General features: G+C 36.0%; 3 protein-coding genes across 3 annotated transcripts in view; 2 read left to right on the top strand and 1 right to left on the bottom strand.

Annotated features, from left to right (window-relative positions):
* Window positions 1–4031, top strand: part of LOC148957593 (FERM, ARHGEF and pleckstrin domain-containing protein 1-like) — a 33096-nt gene extending 29065 nt beyond the window's left edge. The window contains exons 32-35 of the mRNA XM_089115106.1: window positions 238–345; window positions 1028–1087; window positions 1487–1578; window positions 2921–4031. Coding sequence (XP_088971232.1) covers window positions 238–345; window positions 1028–1087; window positions 1487–1578; window positions 2921–2966 — 306 coding nt within the window. The 3' untranslated portion in view covers window positions 2967–4031. The remainder of the gene's footprint in view (window positions 1–237; window positions 346–1027; window positions 1088–1486; window positions 1579–2920) is intronic.
* Window positions 2204–7244, bottom strand: LOC135684246 (prenylated Rab acceptor protein 1). Its single transcript, XM_065199716.2, has 4 exons — window positions 6923–7244; window positions 5574–5671; window positions 5258–5359; window positions 2204–4777 (listed from the first exon to the last, which is right to left on the bottom strand). Exons 1-4 carry the CDS (start codon window positions 7189–7191, stop codon window positions 4677–4679), a joined length of 570 nt encoding a protein of 189 aa, XP_065055788.1. The 5' UTR covers window positions 7192–7244; the 3' UTR covers window positions 2204–4676.
* A 1457-nt stretch (window positions 7245–8701) lies between these two features.
* The window catches only part of LOC135684627 (protein Aster-C-like), a 30612-nt gene continuing 19653 nt past the window's right edge, over window positions 8702–19660 (top strand). Inside the window, exons 1-3 of the mRNA XM_089115108.1 lie at window positions 8702–8759; window positions 12500–12570; window positions 13319–13499. Coding sequence (XP_088971234.1) covers window positions 12501–12570; window positions 13319–13499 — 251 coding nt within the window. The 5' untranslated portion in view covers window positions 8702–8759; window position 12500. The remainder of the gene's footprint in view (window positions 8760–12499; window positions 12571–13318; window positions 13500–19660) is intronic.

Below are 19660 nucleotides of genomic sequence, written 5' to 3'. Positions count from 1 at the left end.
GTTTCTTTGTCATCACCTCGTTTTTTGGTTCTTTTTCATTCTCCACTGAATGTTCCTTTGTCTGAAAATTGATGTAATTTTCTGTTTTATCTCGACTAAGTCTCGATTAAGTCCAACCGTATCTGGGATATAGCGAACTAACACCATCTTTACTTCTCATATCCACATCATATCTTAGATGAAAGTTTGGGTTTAAACTTTCTGTCATCTGAATTTATTTTTTATTGTATTCAACAGAATAACCTCAGTGGTGAACTGTTTACAAGGTTCGAAAGTCAATCCAAATGGCAACGCCTCTGGGTCGTGTTCACAAATTTCTCATTGTTCTTCTTCAGATCTTGCGAGGTTGGTTACACAATGTTCTACTAGTTACCAGGTCCTATGCATAGCCTAACCATTGCTCCTGGCCAGTAGTGGCGCCAGGGGAGGGCTAGGGGGGCTACAGCCCCTCTGTCAGAAGCATCTAGCCCCCCCCCCCCCCCCCATCGGAGGAAATTTTAGATTATTATCAGAGCAAATTTGACAAAATAACGTACGAAAACTGCTTATTTGAGTCATTTTAGCCCCCCTGTCGGAAGCTCCAACCCCTCTGTCGGAAGATTTCTGGCGCCACCTCTGCTCCTGGCGACAGTGCATTTGCAGGTTTGCTTGTGCATTTCAAGCAGGATGACGGTGCTTTGTGGCTTATACAAAAAACCACTACAGTTCATCTGCAGTATCTCATAATTTGATCCTCATTTCTCTATTATCCTAAAGCTGATCATTACTCATGAAAGATATCATGCCAGAAAATAGAACTTCCAGATTTGATGTAACAAATGTCAGCCAGGAATTTAACATAAAATGTTTGAAGACATTACATAAGCTGCCATTTTCAATCGTTTTATTATTTTCTAACAGAAATTTTTTTGAAATCTTTTTTGCTTGTTGTATGAAGTATTGGCAAAGAAGAATTTTAACTGATATATCAGTTTGATAAAATTTTTTTGACAAATAACTATTTAAAGAGGTTTATTCAAATTTAAAGGATGATGAACCAGTTGCAAGTCTGCCACTCATTGGATACACAGTCTCACAGCCATCAAAGGTATCTAGATTGAATTTCGAAACATTTATTTAAGATTAAAAGTTTCATCTACAACTTTGAGATTTTTTATGTTTTCGATTTTTGTGAAGATTGGCCATCCTAAGCAACCACAGTGCTTAATATTTTGGCAAATGAAACAGTAAATATCTGGTTTCTGGTTATCTGAGACTGCCAAACGCAATAAACCATTATTATCTGTTTTCTCCTAAAAGTTTTTATTTACTTTCAGACTTCATTCCTAAACATAAAAGGCTAGTCCACTGGACCAGACATACATACAGTAATTTTCATTAAAATATGCTCACAACAAATGTTAACAGGTAGAAATTGCCTTCCCTTCTCCTCTTAAACAAAACTCAGATATTTCATTAACTCTCCTTAACTTCAATTTTTCTACAGGATGATGGCATTGATGATGCCTTCGCTTTCAAGTTGCAATTTAAAGTTCATGTATATTTCTTTCGAGCTGAAAATCCATATGCTTTTATAAGGTGAGCATGTTCAGTTTTATTACAGGAAAACATTAAGTAGAATTCATTCCCTGTTTGCCTCGCTATTAGAAACATCTACCAAAGGCTGTCCGTGATGGTAAAGATGATCAAAGAAGAAATCACTTCAAAGCTCATGATTCATTGTAACCATAGACATAGGGAGCATTTCAAAATTAGAAGGGCCCATGTAGGAAAAAAGGAACATCTCTTCAAGTTGGTATTACACAAGGCGCATAATTTGGCCCGCTTCTCTTTCTCATATATTTTAACAATCTCTCACAGGCTATCCAAGATTCAACTGTATCCATGTTTGCTGATGACACCTAGTCTGAGATTTAACTCAGCTGAATGAGGCTATTAATAGTGACCAAAGAAAACTGGGCACTTGACTCAAAGGCAACAAGTTTGCCTTGAATGTTGCAAAATCCCTCTATTTAATACACAGCCTTGGCAAAACAGAGACCGATTTTATTTTACCAATATAAAGTCCAGCAAATGGTCAGAAATGCTTCTCTTAAAAGGTGCAAAGCTATTGAATAGCCTTTTAGTGGAGTCTAAGCAGACAACCCCTCTCCATAGCTTCAGGAAAACCATTTAGAAAGAGAAAATTTTTCTTTTCTTTAGATTTCTTTAGATTTCTTTAGATTGTAAATTTTGAACATTATTTTCGATAGGTCTTGAACATTGTTAAGAAGGTTTTTTAGTTTAATTTAATTAAAAAAATTTTACTTTGTGTCCTTTTAATTAATATTTTTATTAGAGGCCCCCTTTAAAACCAGTTTCTGCTGAATGACATTCCTCCTTAAGAGAATTAAAATATAGATATATAAATATAAGCTTGAAATAAGTACTTTAATCCTGTTTCTGAAAAATGGGGGGGGGGGCACATGCCTTCTGTGCCCCTGTTTCTTATGTCTATGATTACAACTGTTCAATTGTAAGTGCTGTTTGTAGTTGATGACCTTTGTCTTTCACTACTTGTTACAATTTATTAAATACATATATTTATTTAATGTATTTAAGGATAATAGAAAAAAAATCATTTTACTGAAATTTGTTATGGGCAACAAAGTATTGATATATCATGCATGGTAACTAGGTTAATACTTCCCTACACATGGATGATTTTTTTAAAAATTGGTTGACTCTTTTATAAATTGTACAAGTTAAATGTAAGGGGACATTTTTGGAGGGGGAAAGGAAAATTGGAACATTTAATTTTGCAGGAGATGCCACCTATATTAACCATCGGTAGAAAATCTTAAAAAATGACTGAAATATAGTGCAAGAGATAATTTGTATGTGTATATCTAACATGCATGGAATAAAACCTATTTTTCAGGTGGTTTGAAGTTTTGGAATGTGCCACTAACACTGCCACACGGTGAAGAATTTACTTCCAATGTTCAAGTGATTGAAACAGGTCAGTCACATTGAAATTTAGAAAAACGTTTTTATCTGGACCTTTTCATAAGCAGTCTCTTTATACATCATTCTTTATGTATCCATTTCAAAGCATAAACTTTGTTATAAAGAATTTATGAAAAAATAAAAAGAAAGAATGTTCTCTAATTTGCACAGAGAAACATAATCCCATTTGATAACTTTGCACAACCATAATAGTGCTGCCAATTGTATGTAGATTTAGTGACATATATGTCGCCACAGTTTTTAGCCTTTATCGTATAGTTTATAAAGATAGAATTTTAGTAAATATTATTTAACCCTCTGCACAAAAGTGTCACATAATCAACCTTTAATCATCACTATCATTCACTATGAAAAGAGTCAAATAAAAAAATATCATCTCCTTTTATTATGCTCTGCACAAAGAATTAGTAATCCTAATTCTTTTTAAAAAAGAAATGAAATAAAAGATTTACTAACTATACTTGGGATTAGGTTGCTAAATTAAATCTCAGAATATACGTATTTACAAAGAAACAGAACAGCAACTAGAGGTGAAAGATTTTTGCACATTAATGATATATAGCAAAAACAGGGTCTGGTGCTTTTAGTCAACATTTATATAGACAATAAATACACAAGCTTACAATCTTTTAAAGAATACAAATATATTTATAACAACTTGAGATTAATTAAAGCACTTGAGGTCTGTAAAAGCATTTCAGTTTGAGTCAAGTAACGGTGGTTTTTTCATGAAAAGCTTTTCTGGTGTAAGCATGCAGACGATAAAAAACAGAGGGTTAATATAGAAGTTATTCAAAGTTCTTAGAAGGGATTTTACTTTCTTTGGTTTTGTATTTAATGTATGAATAATATAGCTACATTTTAATTATACAATAGTCATTTTGTGAAGTTTAAATTTAAAGCTCAGTTTTACGTGATTTGATGTTAACAAAAATAAGCTGGATGTTCTGTCATTCCAAGCAAATTTTTATTCATAAAATCTTTTTGAAACCGTTTTTATTTGAAAACTTGCAGTTTATATAGATGGGCTATTTTCTTTCTTTTCACTGGCCTACCTTAGCAACCACTTGGAACTTGGTTTCAAAGACAAACAACATCTGACCCTTTCATCTGGTCTTTGGTAGCAACAAAATAAATTTTGCATATTTACGTGCAATGCGATATTTGGAAAAAGTCTCAATAATTCTTTATGCAATCATGATGGATACTGGGGAATGGTTTTGGGATAAGATTGATTTACAAATCAGCCACATAATCTTTAATTTTTCAAGAGAAAAATATGTTATTCATCACCACATTTTGGGGACTGTACCTGTTGAAACCAATACTGAACAATGTTCCAAAAATAATCAAAGAAATGATACAACTTGAAAACAATGGTATATTGCAAAGGACCCAAGATTAGTACAATAAAGCAAAAATTAAGAATCAAAATAGGAGTAGTAGCCAAGTTAAATGACATTGAATTGTTTTTTCATTTCAAGTTTGTTTTCACTTTTGAAAGGGATTTTTACTTCCACTTTTGTAAATAACAGGTCTTTGTAATTAACTAAATAGAACATAGTTGCAAAAACTTGACAATTAACTAAATAAAATATTATAGTGTGAAAAAATAACTGGTCATTGTAAGTAAGTATGTCAGTCGGTGCTGACAGGAGGGTTTTCGGTTAAGGCCCGACAGACTTGACCTCATCAAGTTCTATATCAGGTTCCTGTGTTGTAGGCTCCACTAATGATGCATGCAAGGTGATGATGAAAACAGAAGCTCCTAAAAATAAGTTTGATGAATAGCAAGGTTTTGCAAAAAATAGTTGGAGACTTACATATAGACCATACAAGTTTATCTGGTTTTCAATAAAAACCTTTCTTGTTATTGTTTAGTGTCTAGGGTTTGTCAGTTCATACTAGTGCAGGTTTTCAATATTTCTTCCAATTTCTGTAGCAACTTGCTAAAAGTTGGTCTGAAAGTTTGGTCTTTTACTGACTTAAATATAAAGGCAAGAAAGTTTACTTGAAGGGAGATCATAAATTGAAAATTTTGCAATAATTAGTACTGCATATATAAAGGTGATAAGAATAACTTAAGAATGACTAACTGTATCTTAAGAATGATTAGTTTTGAAGGCTGTTTGTATAACTGTTACCAAGATGAAGAGGGTTTCCAAATGTAAAGTTGTTATGTAAAATCATTGTGGTTTTATGGGTCTGCCATTACATAATAATTTAATACGGCATGATGAGTACATACCAATTATCCAGAAAATTGCAGAACCAGCTGATGCAAAGAAGAGCAATGGAAGTGAAATTGTTAGTACAGCAGCATATTGCTCAGCTGTCGAGAATTCTCTTCCTGAAATGAATATTTGGTGAATTTATTGCTTATCATTGTAATAACACTTCAAAAAAGCAAAACACAGTGAAAATGATTATTTCACAATATTGCAGTAACTTTTTAAAAAAGAAACATATCCCAAGTACCCAACCAAAAACTATATTCAGGTCATCTCCTCCAAATTATGGTCCCCATAAAATAGGTATGTAAGTACTATTAAAGAATTACTAACCTGCTATGTTTAGTTTCTGTCCTCTGCCTCTTTTCGCAATATAGAGACAGGCACCTCCTGAAATTATTAGTGCAAACAGCAGCAATGGTGAAGTTATTCTGTAACAAATATTAAGTAATATGAAGGGAAAAGAGTTGAATTGCTATAAAGCCTTTTATACAAATACTGCTTCTCTGGTAAAACTGTCTACTGGTTAAATCACTAACAATTTTGTACAAAGGCATGAAACTTTATTCAACTGAACTCCATTCACTATCTTTATAGTTACACCTAAGCCTGTATTTGTTGTGAAAATAGCATTCCATCATATATAATTTACAAAAATCAATTAATTTCTTTATCACATCATAAGTTTCATGTTCAGCTATCATAAGTAGCTAAGCCTGAACTTTGTGCAATTTCTCCTCATAATATGCTACAAATGCCTTTCCCAAAATTTTTTTGGCAATTCAATTCACAAAAGTTTACACTTTCTTCTTAAAAGTTGTGGAAACTAGATGTATCTTTTTTCTTTTTCAATTTTTCATCTGTGGTCAAATATTTTGTGCAAGATTGTACGCAAAATTCTGGGTAGTCAGCCCAAAAAGTAAGAGTAATCAGCTTTTACAGGGGAGAGGGGACATAAATCAAAAGAACCTTGTGGGGGAACCCATTAAGTATGTTTCATACAGTGTATAGTGTATGAAACATACTTTATGGGTTCCCCCACGTGGCCATTTGCTTGATGTTATTTGATGTCACTCCCAATTTGGAGGTTACTTTCAAGATAAAATGTGCATGAAAAATAATGATCCAACTTATGTTTAGGCTTATGTAAGACAGTCATTATGAAAATCATATTCTCTGTGTTATGGCTATGCTGTTGACATGCACCCCTATGTGGGGAAGGAAGATGGTCAAAACACCATTCAAGCAAACCAATATTGAAAGGCAATTTTCAGAAAGTTTAACTTTTCTGATCTTCGTCAATGTTGTGGCAACTATATACACAATTGAAGTGCACAATTATAACAAAGTGCACACTTGCAGGCACTGCAGAGCAGGGGGGGGGCTTTAGCCCCCCACTTTTTGCAAAAGATCCCAAATAGTAAGTAATAAACTACCAGTAAAGCCACATTTTATATGGTGTTAACCCCCCCCCCCCGTCACTTTTTAAGACCCCCACTTTTCTCAACGTACCGCGGTGCCTGACTTGGCACACTTGAAATTTTGCTCTTGCACACCCAAGATCTTGGTTGAAACTGCCGTACTCTGCAGTCATGTCTGACAGCACACCTCTGTTCTGCTGACGGACTAAATTTTCTTCTATTTCAATGTCTAATTTCAAAATATTAAAGAATATAACTCACATGCAGTATATTGATAGGAAGAGACAAATGACGATGTAATTAGTTTGGTAAGTATCTACATTGCTGACGATTCTTTTTCCAACTTGCGCGATGTCTCTAGGTTTCGAAAAAGATTTTGTATTAACAAACTCCATCCATGGTCGTAAAGTGGCTCTCCTCCGTTGAATCCAGTTTATTAAAGTTGACTTTTGGCTATCACTCTGCTCATCATCAAGCGACTTTTGGATTTCACCCGAAATCTCTTCAATGTTTAAATTCAGTCCTGCCATTGCTGTGTTTTCCTGCCAACGAAGCTCTCAGCCTCGTTTCCGCCGGTAGGTGTCATCATAAGCCAGTGAGTCATCTTCAATATTTTCAGTCCAACATTTTTAATAAACATACAAGAAATTTGAATTTGAATTAATATTGGAAAACTGCAAGATTGAAAATGTACTTTGCGAATCATCAACATCTTTGTATAGGACAGAGATACCGGGGGCTTGCCCCCATTTTATTTTGTAAAATATGGCTGTTTTTATATTTATTATGGCTGGACCCCAAACAAAAGTTGTGTCTCGGTCTTTGTTTGTATTTTTGCTGCGTTTGAACACGGTGGAGCTCATCATCTTGTGGAGTTGTGGAACTAAGCTGAGTTGCCTTTAGGCGGTGCCATAGAAAGAATAGAATAGTTTTTGGGGTCACCACTGTGATTGTGGCTACATTTTAATAAGCATTTTATCGCTGTTCTTGTCTTTTCTCTCAGCTTGAAAAAATTCATTTGTTTCTGTTTTATGTTTGCTTGTTTCTTCTTATATTTTGTCGAAACGATGTAATTTGGTAGTTTTATAGCTCTTTCTAATTAGTCAAATAACGTTTAATTTAGTTAAAATTTGTTTCATTGTGAGTAAGTTAAGTGGCATCTAGGCTTTAATACCAATTGATGGAGAAAATTGTTTGAAAAAATAGAACCAAATGAAATGATTTTTGGAAAGAGAGGTTTTATACAATTTCTTGATAAGCACCCCCCCCCCCCCAGAGGCGTGGTAGCCCACCGGGACTCAGGAAATTTCCCGGTAGGCCCGGTACAAGTTCTCATGTGGGCCCCTTGGATTTTTCTTCATTTAAGCTTTTATCGTTTGTAATATCAGATTTGTGAGAAAAAAGGTTAAGTGAGGCTCCACTTGCCTCCTTGACACTCATTTCCAGTATTTTATAAGTGATGACAAACAAGAAACAGTCAGCACCAAAATGTTGTGCCCCTAAATACTTGATATTCCCCGGCCCAAAAAAGCTCCCACCACACCCCTGCCTTCCCCTCAAGAACAGAAGTAGCTCCGGCCCTGCCTACGCTAGGGTTTCGTCAGTGAGAAAAATAGGTACATGACATTATATTTAACTATTTGCCACTGCCAGTAAAAGAGGCCCTTGCATCCCAAATTTTAAATTTGAGCTGGAACTCTGTCTTTTCAATGTTTTAGAAACAGTGACATGATGAACATCTTTTGTAGCAATCATTGCAAAAATATCAATGGTGACGTTAATGTTAAACTAATTACTATAATCTGCGTGAAGTTTATTTATGTAATGCATTTTAGCTACTAGAAAATGATTCAAGATTGTTTTATCTTTGATGCACGCGGAAGGAAAATGGCTAATGGTGGCGGGCAAACAATAGTGGGTTTTTAACTTCTGCGAATTCAGCTCTGACGTCAGAAGGAACCAATTCCTCGATGTCTTGTAAAAATTCAGTAAAGTAGGTCTGGCAAAACATTTCTTCTCTGGTAACTGCAACGAGCAGTTATAGTCATCCACAAAGTTGCTGGCAAAGAAAGGTTCTGAAACGAACTGACGTCAGAAGGTATGACCATTAATGTAAAATCGACAGTGCTAGGAAGCGTCAAGCGAGCATAATAATCAAATGTACTTAAATAGCAGAATATTACAAATAGATGAATGATTCATTTAAGATTTTCAAAAATTTAAGATTATTTCGAAATTGAAATGTAAATAAGTGGTCTTTTGCTTTAATGCACAGGAAAGTGTATGTAACAGTATAGGGTCGATTTTGACTCTGTGCGTTGTGTATCTCTTAAGATTCTTTAAAAAGTTAGACATTTCTTTGTAGTTGGGTCGCAACAACGAATCAGGTTTGGTGTCAGTTTGTTTCTCCCCATTTCTTCATCATGTATGATGATAGCAATTTCTAATCCGGCATGCTTTCTTACACAAAATTCAGTTCCTCGCTAGTCCCTAAAGGCTGAAAGGCAAGTCGAGTAGTCCAATCTCCCTATAAGAGAAATTGCGAAAACTTCAAACTGAGCTAAATATTAATCGTTAAAAAGTGTACCAGAGAGAATGGGGCAGAGCCGTGGCAAATGATAGGGTGACTGGAGCCATAATGTTTAGAAATAGGCCACAACAGCTTGGGACTAGATGATCATACTTTCACACCTCAGTGGTAATTATCGTGAATGATAATCTTTTTTAAGCCCCCCTCTCAATTAAGCCCCCTCTCCTATTATCCCCCCTTTTCAGAAGGAAAAATTTACTAAGCCTCCTTCACAATTTAGCCCCCCCTAAACAAAATTCACTGATGCAAAAATAAGTAAACTTGACAAAAAAAAGAGATTTTCATTTCATCAAAAATACAGTATCCTTGCTTTTATTAATTGTTCGTTCAATACTTCTCATCAAATCGAAATTCAAAGCATGTTTCTTCCAGTCTTGACCGATCCGAAGACAAAATTTTAATGTGTATTTAAGCATGGGCCATGTGCGAGCCTTTTACCAAAAATAACGTTTGCACTCAGACGGATAAAGACGCAAAAAAATAATTGATGACGATGACGATGACAATAACTATATCATTGAGGTAGAACCCTGGTTTGATGTTTTTTATTTTGCACAAATAAAAGTAATTCTACCACTTAAAATGGTTATTTTATTACAAAATATTTATTAAGCTTCCTCTCTCAATTTAGCCCCTCTCTTATAAGCTCCCCTTTAAAGTGCTGAGAACCTGAAGGAAATCGATTAGGTCATGTGATTGATGACATGCAATTCAACAGATTCGAAGAAACAGACAGACAAGAGAGACACAACTCGCAAGATGAACGCCACGCTAGAAATAATCTCACTCATGGAATATGTCGTTTTAATGTAAAGTTCGCAATATCAAGGAGTCTTTTCATAAGTAAATAAATAGAACATTCGCAGTGCCTTTTCGCTTTTGTCTTTTTATACATTATTAACAAGGAACCGGGAACCTTTCTGGAGTTTCGTCTCTATTAGAGGGACGAGGCGTTTGTACAGCGCAGGGTCATTCACTTGATCCCCCACAGAACCATTAAGCCCCCGGGTGCTTAAAACAGAATTCAAGGTATAACTACCATGTGACATGATAGGTATAACCTTCATGATTCCTTTTCCCCCGGTTTTTGGCAAACAACGATCCTCTTTATCAGAACAGAGTGAGCTTTCCTCCACCCCCCCCCCTCACTTTTTTCAAAACGTTCGTCTGCCCCTACTGTAGATCATAAAGAAGAAACGTAGAGATGCAAATTGGAGAGAATTTTGAAACATCAACCTGTCCCTACAATCTGAATACCTTTATTGTTTATTAAAAGTCTTTATCTTGGATATATGTCTATGTGAAGCGTCCCTAAGTTCTTTCCAGGCACAGAAATTATTGTTGAATGTCGTCGGAACGAAATTCATTTTGGGGGAGCCCCCCAAGCCCACCAGCCCACCAGCCCTCCCCCTCCGGCACCCCAGCGCCACACTTCCGACGGCTTTGTTTTCTTCTCTCCCGGTCCGGTTATTCAGTTTGATATTATCAATCTTATGTCCTTGTTTTCATAAAATTCTATAAGGAATAATAGAATTACTAACTTTTATACGAGAAATTTTCACAAACAAGCTCCTCGAGACATCTTTGTAACATGTTGATCGCCAACCAAGTCGGGCATCGATCACCGGTCGAATGCTTGTGCATGGTTACGACTTCATTGTTCCGACAGCATCGAACGATCGTACAATAGGGCACGCAGTCGAACCATGTTATTATCGGATTTCATTCTATCAGAAATGGTTCCGTCCTTCTCAAATAAAGCGAATCCTGCGCTGAAAGTCACCTTGAAAACGTTTGAAGATAAATCGTGAGAATTAAAAGAAAAAGGTACGTGTTCACAGTAACCACTATATATGGCTAAAACCGTTTACAATCGGGGGAGGTCATTGTTTTGAACCAAAGATGCACTTGTCGGTCTGGATATAAAATTGACTGGAATCAAAAAAAGACCTTTTATTATACCAATAAAATGCAAAAAGGCAAACCTTTCTTGGAGCTTAATTTCTTGATAAAATAAATGTATTACAGTTTCTGTTTGTAAAAATACATGGAGGATGTCTGAAATGTGGAGAAATAATCGCAATTACTTTTCATCGAGTAAAGTTTTACAAAGCGTACGTTTTTACCGTAAAATGGTTGAGATTGCAGATCTAGATTTGGATTGCAGATCGAGATTTGGTCATAATAATTTAAAAAAAGGACATCAACAGGTGTAACTGTAACGATTAATAAGCGCTATGTGTTTTTGAAGGGGGGAGGGGGGGGGGGTTCTCCTGAATTAATCAACCGAGCAAGCAAAAATCAATGTCTATTTTGAATCAACATTATGCATACATAATACCTACGTTTATATGAAGTATGATAGGGAAATAAATTGTCTATGTATAGCTCAGCGTTTTTTATACACGAGCATTACAAAAAAATACTATAGAAGCGCAACAAAGCAATTTTCACTGCGGGGCAAAATCTTGTCAGGACCCCAGTCTCAGAACAGATGACAAGACTCTGATCCCAGACAATACGTGGCCTATTGTAGAGGCAAAAGTGTATTTGGTGCATTTCTAAATTCGAAATTTACTGCTACCCTCTCCCTCACCCACGCGGTAATTTCCTGCTCATAACGGAATCAAACTGGTCACCCGGCCCCCTTTTGCCCTATTAAAGCTGTACGTAAGTCACAAGCACACCTTCTCAGAAAGTTGTGACAGCCTCAGCTGAATAAAACAGGGCACTGGCAAAAAACCTTGTGCCTTAAAACCGTTATCTACAAGAGAATGCCAACTGGAGACTGGAACAAGTACTGGAAACCAAGAGCGTACAAAAATTGACTTGGAAAAATACGTACCGTTCATTCAGATTTTAAACGTTAACTGTCACGATCTAGCCGATGATTGAGGTTAAAAAATGACATGTTCGCGTACAAAGGATAAAACACTCTGTTTTTTCCAATTTTGTGACGATCTACCATGTTTTAAAAATCATCTTTTTAGAGTCAGAGCCTTTCTGCTGTGAGCATACGTTGATCGAGCTGCTTCAAACACAGGCTGACTTGGACATTTGCATACAAGGTGCTCAGAAAACCAAACTTCGATACTTGATAGCGATTCACAAGATAAAATCTTATGAAATTATTGGAGAGGCGGACACTGACATCCGCGGTACACCAAACTTTACGTCTTCTATCTATGTAGATGGAATTTTCAGAACTGAGTCGAATAGATACAGCCCAAAATCTTTTATTTTATTAGAATGAAGGAAAACACTAGAACTGACGTTTTCAAGAATGGTGTAAGAAAAATGACAAGGAAGTTATTATCAGGTGAGGAAAACTCCGTTATACCATACCATGTATTCTGTTATGCAGCAAACTATATCATAAAGAATATTTTTTGTCACATAAAGCTAATTTATGGGGATATAAAATCGCTGAAGGTTTCGATCACTTCATTTTAAGTATTTTAAGATAATGTCTCCACACGGGGACATTCATTCACTATTTTTACAGTATACATTATTGTATGTAATGCGTATAACTTGATTTTGAAAACATATTTTTAATTTTTTTCGGCAAGATTGTAATTGCAAAGGCACCACGATCCCTGAAAATGTTGAATGTAAGAAGCAGGGCCGCCGAGAGGATTTGGAGGCCCTTGGGCAAAACCCAAAGACGGGGCGAAGGGAACAGAAAATTGGTCTTTAGATTGCCTTAAAATACCTTCACATTATTTATTGCAGTCATTTTCTTGCACTCGTGCATACGTTTGTTTCGTTTGCCAAATATCATGCTTATAATGGAACTCAATACTTTACGAGGCCCCCGGAACTGGAGGCCCTGGGGAAATTTTCCCCCTTGGCTTGCCCCCTTGGCTTGCCCTTTGGCTTGCCCCCTGCAGAATGTCTTCAAAAATCAAAGGTAGAAACGATATTGAAAACCTGTTCCTATTTTTCACGAAACCCAAACTGACCACAAAACTTAGACCACTGCCATCAACCCCTGTGAAGGAGATAGAGAAGCGGTAGTGATACAAGAATACAAATTAATTATTTGCTCTTATGTTTCAATCAAGGGCCAACTAAAAAGATGGAAGATGCTGCAGCAGACGAAAAGAGCTTCGAAACGTGTAATGGTAGTGAAAGTAAAGAAACAGAAAACTGTAATGCAGACGGTAATCCTGAAGACGATGTTGTTGTGGCCAGCATCGGGCCACATTCGTCATCTTCAAGTTTAGAATCACAAGAAACAAAAAAGTATGTTTATCCAATTCGTGGCGATTTTTCCACATTGGTATTTTTATTTACTTTCTTAAGTGCAGGAAAATGAATTTTATGCTCTTTTGTTTATGAAAATTTCAAATTTAACGAAAAGGAGAGGGAGTTGTCTGAAGCAAGCTCAATGTGAAAGATGGGCCTACGTGCCTGGCGGTTGTCCATTCATCGCACTTCCCTCTCTGTGCAAACCAGTTTAATTTCATTTAAATTTCACATAGGGCTAAAATAGAAGATAAAGATGATAGAAAACAAAAACCAAAAAACATGCTCAACATATCAGAATTCAAAAGTAATTTGTTTCCCTGGCAAAGAAAATGTATGTACCACAGGGTACTCAACTGAGATTTTTTTCCAAGTTGTCTCTCAGTCTCTGACAGTCGAAGACGGAAATAGTGGATGGGGCTTGGAGAAGGGCAACAAGCGAATCATTACTTGCCAAAATATTAGTGAGCTAGACTTTTATAGTTAATGTAGTTCTTTGAAACTGAGTTTCCAAATGTTCTCGCAAAGGGATTAGTATAGTGGAATGATGGTGAAACTATTGTGCACTATGAGCAAAAGGCATTAAAATTGGTACAAATACGGACTAACATGTGCAGTTTCAAATAAGAAGGAGAGTCAAATATTTCACATTCTCCAAATTTCTTTTTTACAGAAAAGAACTTCAAGCTACAATTTCATTGTAATTTCACTAAATTTTGTCTAAATCTAGTTACCTAAAGACCAAGGCATTTAACTTAAAGCAGCATTACCAGAGCACATAACCACAAAACAACTATGACACCTTGTTCAATACTGACATGGTTTTAATTATATAAAATCAAAGCAACACAGTGAGTCTCTTTTTCAGTCACCATTGCATCTACATAGCCCTGTGTATTTTAACTCCACTCTGACACATTTGCATCTTCCCCTGCATTCTTACTCAGGGTTGCATCCACATTTTATCAGTACTCTTATTGATATCGCAGCCTCTACAAGGTCAAGCCAGTGAGGCAAGTAAATTCCCGCTACCCTTTTCCATCCCCAATCCACTGGTGTAGCGTGACTTTCTCAATTGGGTATTCTCTTTTACGAAAGGGTGGGGCTGGGTGAAACTAGGCAGAATAGATAGATTCAAGAGTTGTGTGGTGTCAATGGGTTTGAAGCAAATCTAATACGACATCATCCATCACAGATTAACACTAAGGCAGGGTCTTGATTGAGTTAAGGAAAAAGCGACCAGTTCCGGGGCTATTGAATAAATTGACTCAATCATAGCTCATACGAATAAGAACTTAGGGTACTATGATATCCTTTCAGCCGGTAAAAACAATAAAGAAAGTGTTCACTTAATGTCACAATAACTTTTGCTGAATTCCTTACTTTATATCCTGAAGTAAAGAGGAAGTAACTGGAAACAACTACACATGAAACTTTAATGCAAAATGCTGACAGAGAATGTTGAAAATATTCACATAGTGCTTTACATGAAGCTATGAATATTTTGTGGGATGAATTCCAAGCCTTTTTTCCAAAGGCAGCATAGAAGAAAGTGAGCACAGAGCTGCACGTAATGGTGTTTGAATAGTGCAGAAAAATAGGCCAATATACTTGAATACACTAGGCAACTTGAAAGGGAATTCTTAAGCCTATTTAAATTTACTACATAATAAAATACAATTTGCAAACCTCCCTTACATACAAACGATTGTAAAATTGGCCTACCTACGCGAGAGCACACAGCTAAACCATCCCAAGCTACTGAAGGTAGGTTTGCACTGTTCTCATGGCTGAATAAGGTTTCAAAGGCTGACTCTCTTGTTTGTGTTGCTTTGAAAATCTGAAAAAAGGTTCAGACATCATTCTTCAAAGACTTCCTCTCGATGTCTGATCTGGAAGGCTACTTGCCACTTTACATTGTGCTAAATTAGGGAAACTTGTTCTTTTTAAAATGATCCTCTATTTCTTTTGATGGTCTCTTTAACAAATTCTTCATATGCTTTTTTGCTGAACTCTTTATTGATGCCAACAGTTTCTATAGCTACATCATCCATAACATCTCTGGTATTGTTTTGCACTGAGCTATCTCCATGAATCACTGAATGGTGTGTTGTTGACATGGTTCAAGTAATACTTTTGAAAGACAGGGGTTTTCTTATGATGATGAAAGTTTGTTGGTTCTTATTTTCTCAGACAACTCAAGCTCAGCAACAGCATGGGCCATTTCAGGTCTGCATACCATCCAACAGTGCAGCTTTCCTCATCTTCTGTTAAACCTAAAACCTCTCCATCACCTTTGATGTCTTAGTTGTACTCCTCCTGACTTTGATCTAGTCCCATGCTTGTGAATGGCTTTTTAGTTCTTGAATCTACAAAGCAGCTGATCTCATTGAATGCTTGATACACATTGGTTTGTTCCTTGATAAGGTCACTGTATGTTTTGAATTTTTGCATACTGTTCTCATCAGTGTTGCTTTCAAAGCCAACAGTGAGTTTTTGCATAAAAAGGGTTCCATCTTCAGATATGAAAACAACATCTGATTAAGAGGCAGATCTGTATGAATTGAGCTGTTTTAGTGCTGAAAGTGTTTAATAATAATTGAAACGATCATCATTTTCAATTTGTTCATATAAATCCCACTTTGACATATAAATTCCACTGAAATCATTCAAATGGATATTCCTCTTTCATATCGCCTCTGAGCCTGAGATGTTAATGAATAATAGGATTTTTCTTAGACCGCTGCATGCTATTAATGTAGTAATTTCACAAAGGATCCTAAATGCTAAGTTTGTCATTAAGATTTTTGTGGAGATTATTAAACAAAAGCAGTCCTGTTAGAGAACAGATGAAAATTTTCCTTAGTTGTAGACATAATTCTTATCCAAGAAAATTATGAATATCCTTCGTTTTCACTAAAAAATACTTGTTGGCTCTTTTTATGTGGTGCAATAGTGCCCCCATAATTCTATCCTTCCTACTGTACTGAGATTTTTTTTACTGATACTGTAAATGTATTCTGAGGGCTCTAGTTGGGGAGATGAATGAGATGAATTCTTAAAAGGAATGAGGCAATCCTCCATCCTGGAGTCAGAACCCATGTGTAAAAGTGACTCTGTTCCATGTGCATGCTCTTTGACTCCAGGATGAAGGGCCTTCTTACTCAATGAAACATTCTCTCTTGTTCATCTCCCCAACGAGCTCATGTCCTGACATTAAGGGTGCATAGATGCCAGAAAATCCATGGAATGTATAAACAAAGCTTCATCTTGCTTACTTACTAGAAAAATGAGCTTGCCTGCCTGCTTGCTATAATTTTTTTCTATTGCTCAGGGACCTTCTAGATTATCCTATGATCTGACCTTCTAGATAGATCCTGTGTGTTATACATCAATTTTTATTTAGGTAACTTGGTACCTTTTATTTGTTTAGAGACCATAATTAAAAACACACATACACAATTATATTTTGTTCTCAGAATTTTTGCTGCCCTCCAGCAACTCTTACTGGGGAGGTTGCTGTTAAATATAACTTGATTTTTATATAGTTTAAAGGTACATTTTCCATACCCAATGCATATGTGCTGTTGGATAAAGTGGTGCAAATGCTGTAAGAGAACTTGTTTTTGGTTGTGTTTTTACTCAGTTACCAATAGCTCAAAGTTACTTTAAGGTTGCAGCTTGTTGTTACATTTGTTGCAATTACTTTAATATGTTTTAATACATTTCTATACCCTGGTTTAGTGGAGACTGATATTTTTTTCTTTCCTCTTAGTTTTAAAATCAGTTAATTCACGGAGTCCCTCATGTCTTGTTCGATTTTCAAGAAACATCAATGCCAATTGAAATCCTCTTACTTTACTTTTTATGTGGATCGTCTGTCAGTCTTTGCGCAAAACTTTCTCGTTTTAGAATATGCGAGTTCTTCCGCATTTTGTATTATCTTTCTTACATAAAATATCTCCTTGTAATATCTTCTTGTTTTTAAAGAATCCATCCTCTAGATATTACTTTACGTTTGTTATAACTACAGACATGTTTCCTGTCGGTAGTTATAACATTCTATAACAGTGTCCGCCTTTAGCCTTGTTGGATTCTTTGCTAGCTATTCCGCTGTTGTGAAATAAGCCTAGTTTATTACGTCAACGCGTCTCAGTAAAATTATTTGACAACTTTTGTTTGTTTTATATTTAGATTTATTGAACAAGAATATTATACAATACTGCAACAGTTTTTTCATTCTATCAATAGCATCAGATCTAGTGTTGCTTTTATGCTGTAAAACATCAACCTTCGTTTCACGAGCTACAATTTCCTGTTTCTATCATTATTTTTGCAATATTTTTAGACGTATAATGCCTATAGTTAGTCTATTTAAACATCTGTTGCATGCTTTCGCTGATCTTTGTCTACCTCAAACTCTGTTTGATTCTCCTAAGTAGTAACTGTCATTTTTCCCAAAAAGTCAACATTTGTATTTGCATTCAATCATTTTCAACGCATTTGAAAGATCACGTCTGCTTCTTTGCGGCGCTTATATTTTGAAGCCACAGTCAAAACAGTTTGTTCGTATCATAGATGTCTTACCCTTTTGTCCTGAGTTCTTGTTGCATAACTTTCCATAGTAAGAGGATATTTTATTACTTAAATTATGAATTAAGTTGTCATTATTCTGGTGAATGTTAGTAGGTGAACATTCTATTTCCCTGTTTAATTATAAATGATGATTCTGCGTCTTCCTATAGCCAGCTCTTTCAAACTCATTTGTCAAAAACAATCGATCTGCAAATGTTTATATTCATTTTAAATCCTGTTTTTTGCCACTGTAGGCCTCCTTTGTCACCAGTTAATTGGCAGGCTGACATTGCCGCAGTATGCAATGGGCCATCTTCATTATTTAGACATGACAGGTGTTCGGCTTTCAACTAGAATTGTGATTGTTTAGTATAAAGAAGCCAATCGCTCTTCGTGATCTCTTTGTCAATCCTCGCTTGGGACAGACAGTTCTTCTTGTTTTGCTTCATTGACGCATTATTTATATCATGTACCGGATTGATTTTGTCAGTACATTGTTACGGGAAGCTTGATAGATTGTATGAATTTATCGTAAAGGAGGCTTAGTGTTAGCCCTATCGCTTTTTCTCTACTTTGTTGCATCATGTTGAGATCTTGGAAGGAAGTATTGTGAAATAGGAGCTACACGTGACCGTCAGCAAGAGGAAAACAGCTTCGAAGGAATTAATCTGCTTTTGCTGTTGACCGGGTGTTGATGTTAATGCATGCTGGTTTATCGTCTGGTATCCGTAATTTTTGTTTTTGAGAAGCAGCTGCGGCAAGGACAGCGAATAACTGGCGAGATTCGAATTGACACTACTGATATGAAAGGACGGGGCGTGTAAACATCAGAAAAGTCTTTGCAGACCGTGCATGTTGTTCAAATGTTTATGTGGATGATTTAAGAGCAGGTCGACTTTGATTGCTTTCATGGAAAACAGCGCAAATTCTCTGCCATTCAACATGGAAGGCAATCGCGCTTCAAACGAAAATGAAGCCGATGCCAAACAAGGTATATTTGATTCAACTCAGAGCGAGACGGTGGTCGATTTTGCTGACGATGAACCGGTCAGTGCTCCAACCGCAGCTTCGTTAAGCAGTCTGCACATCCGCTTTGACTCCTTGTGAGTTACGACTCTTGATTTTTCTGCTAGGTTTGCGCTTAGTGCAAGTTGGTTAGTTGTTCATTTACAAAATCATGGATGCCTGTTATGTAAAACATCGACAGATTGTCATTCTGATGAATTAGCTTTTGATTATTTATCCATCTAAAACATTTATTGCTCTCTCGTCTATTCCAAAATCTTGCTCTGTCCTGTTTTCTCAGCATACGAAGATAAAAGTTGAGATTAGAAAAATAAAGGTTTTCACTTTTAAATAGCTATCTTTTTATGAAATCTAATCTTAATTGTTTCATCCCAAGCTATTTTCAACGCCTTCGTTCTTTTCTCGTTTCTTGTTTCAGGGTAGTCATATATTTTGTTAAAGTAAACTTAAATTTTCTGCTGAAATGGAGTTTCCAGGGTGCGATTTGTTGATCCTGTTGGTGGCAGGTTTTGCCGTTTCATGGAGTAATTTGCTTTATAATTTTCTTTGTTTTATTG

Source organism: Rhopilema esculentum, chromosome 21 (assembly GCF_057945365.1).
Source record: "Rhopilema esculentum isolate cy_ngs chromosome 21, ASM5794536v1, whole genome shotgun sequence".
NCBI classification, from domain to species: Eukaryota; Metazoa; Cnidaria; class Scyphozoa; order Rhizostomeae; family Rhizostomatidae; genus Rhopilema; species Rhopilema esculentum.
Note: the sequence above shows the minus strand (reverse complement) of the source record. Positions and strands in the feature narration are given on the sequence as shown.

What these genes read in the sequence shown, in the direction of transcription:
- LOC135684246 (XM_065199716.2), bottom strand. Translation starts at nt 7,191, where the DNA reads ATGGCAGGACTGAATTTAAACATTGAAGAGATTTCGGGTGAAATCCAA. An exon ending in ACAGAAACTAAACATAGCAG is followed by an intron (nt 5,360 to 5,573) that starts GTTAGTAATTCT and finishes TATTCATTTCAG; the next exon opens with GAAGAGAATTCTCGACAGCT. An exon ending in TGCAATTTTCTGGATAATTG is followed by an intron (nt 4,778 to 5,257) that starts GTATGTACTCAT and finishes ACTTATTTTTAG; the next exon opens with GAGCTTCTGTTTTCATCATC.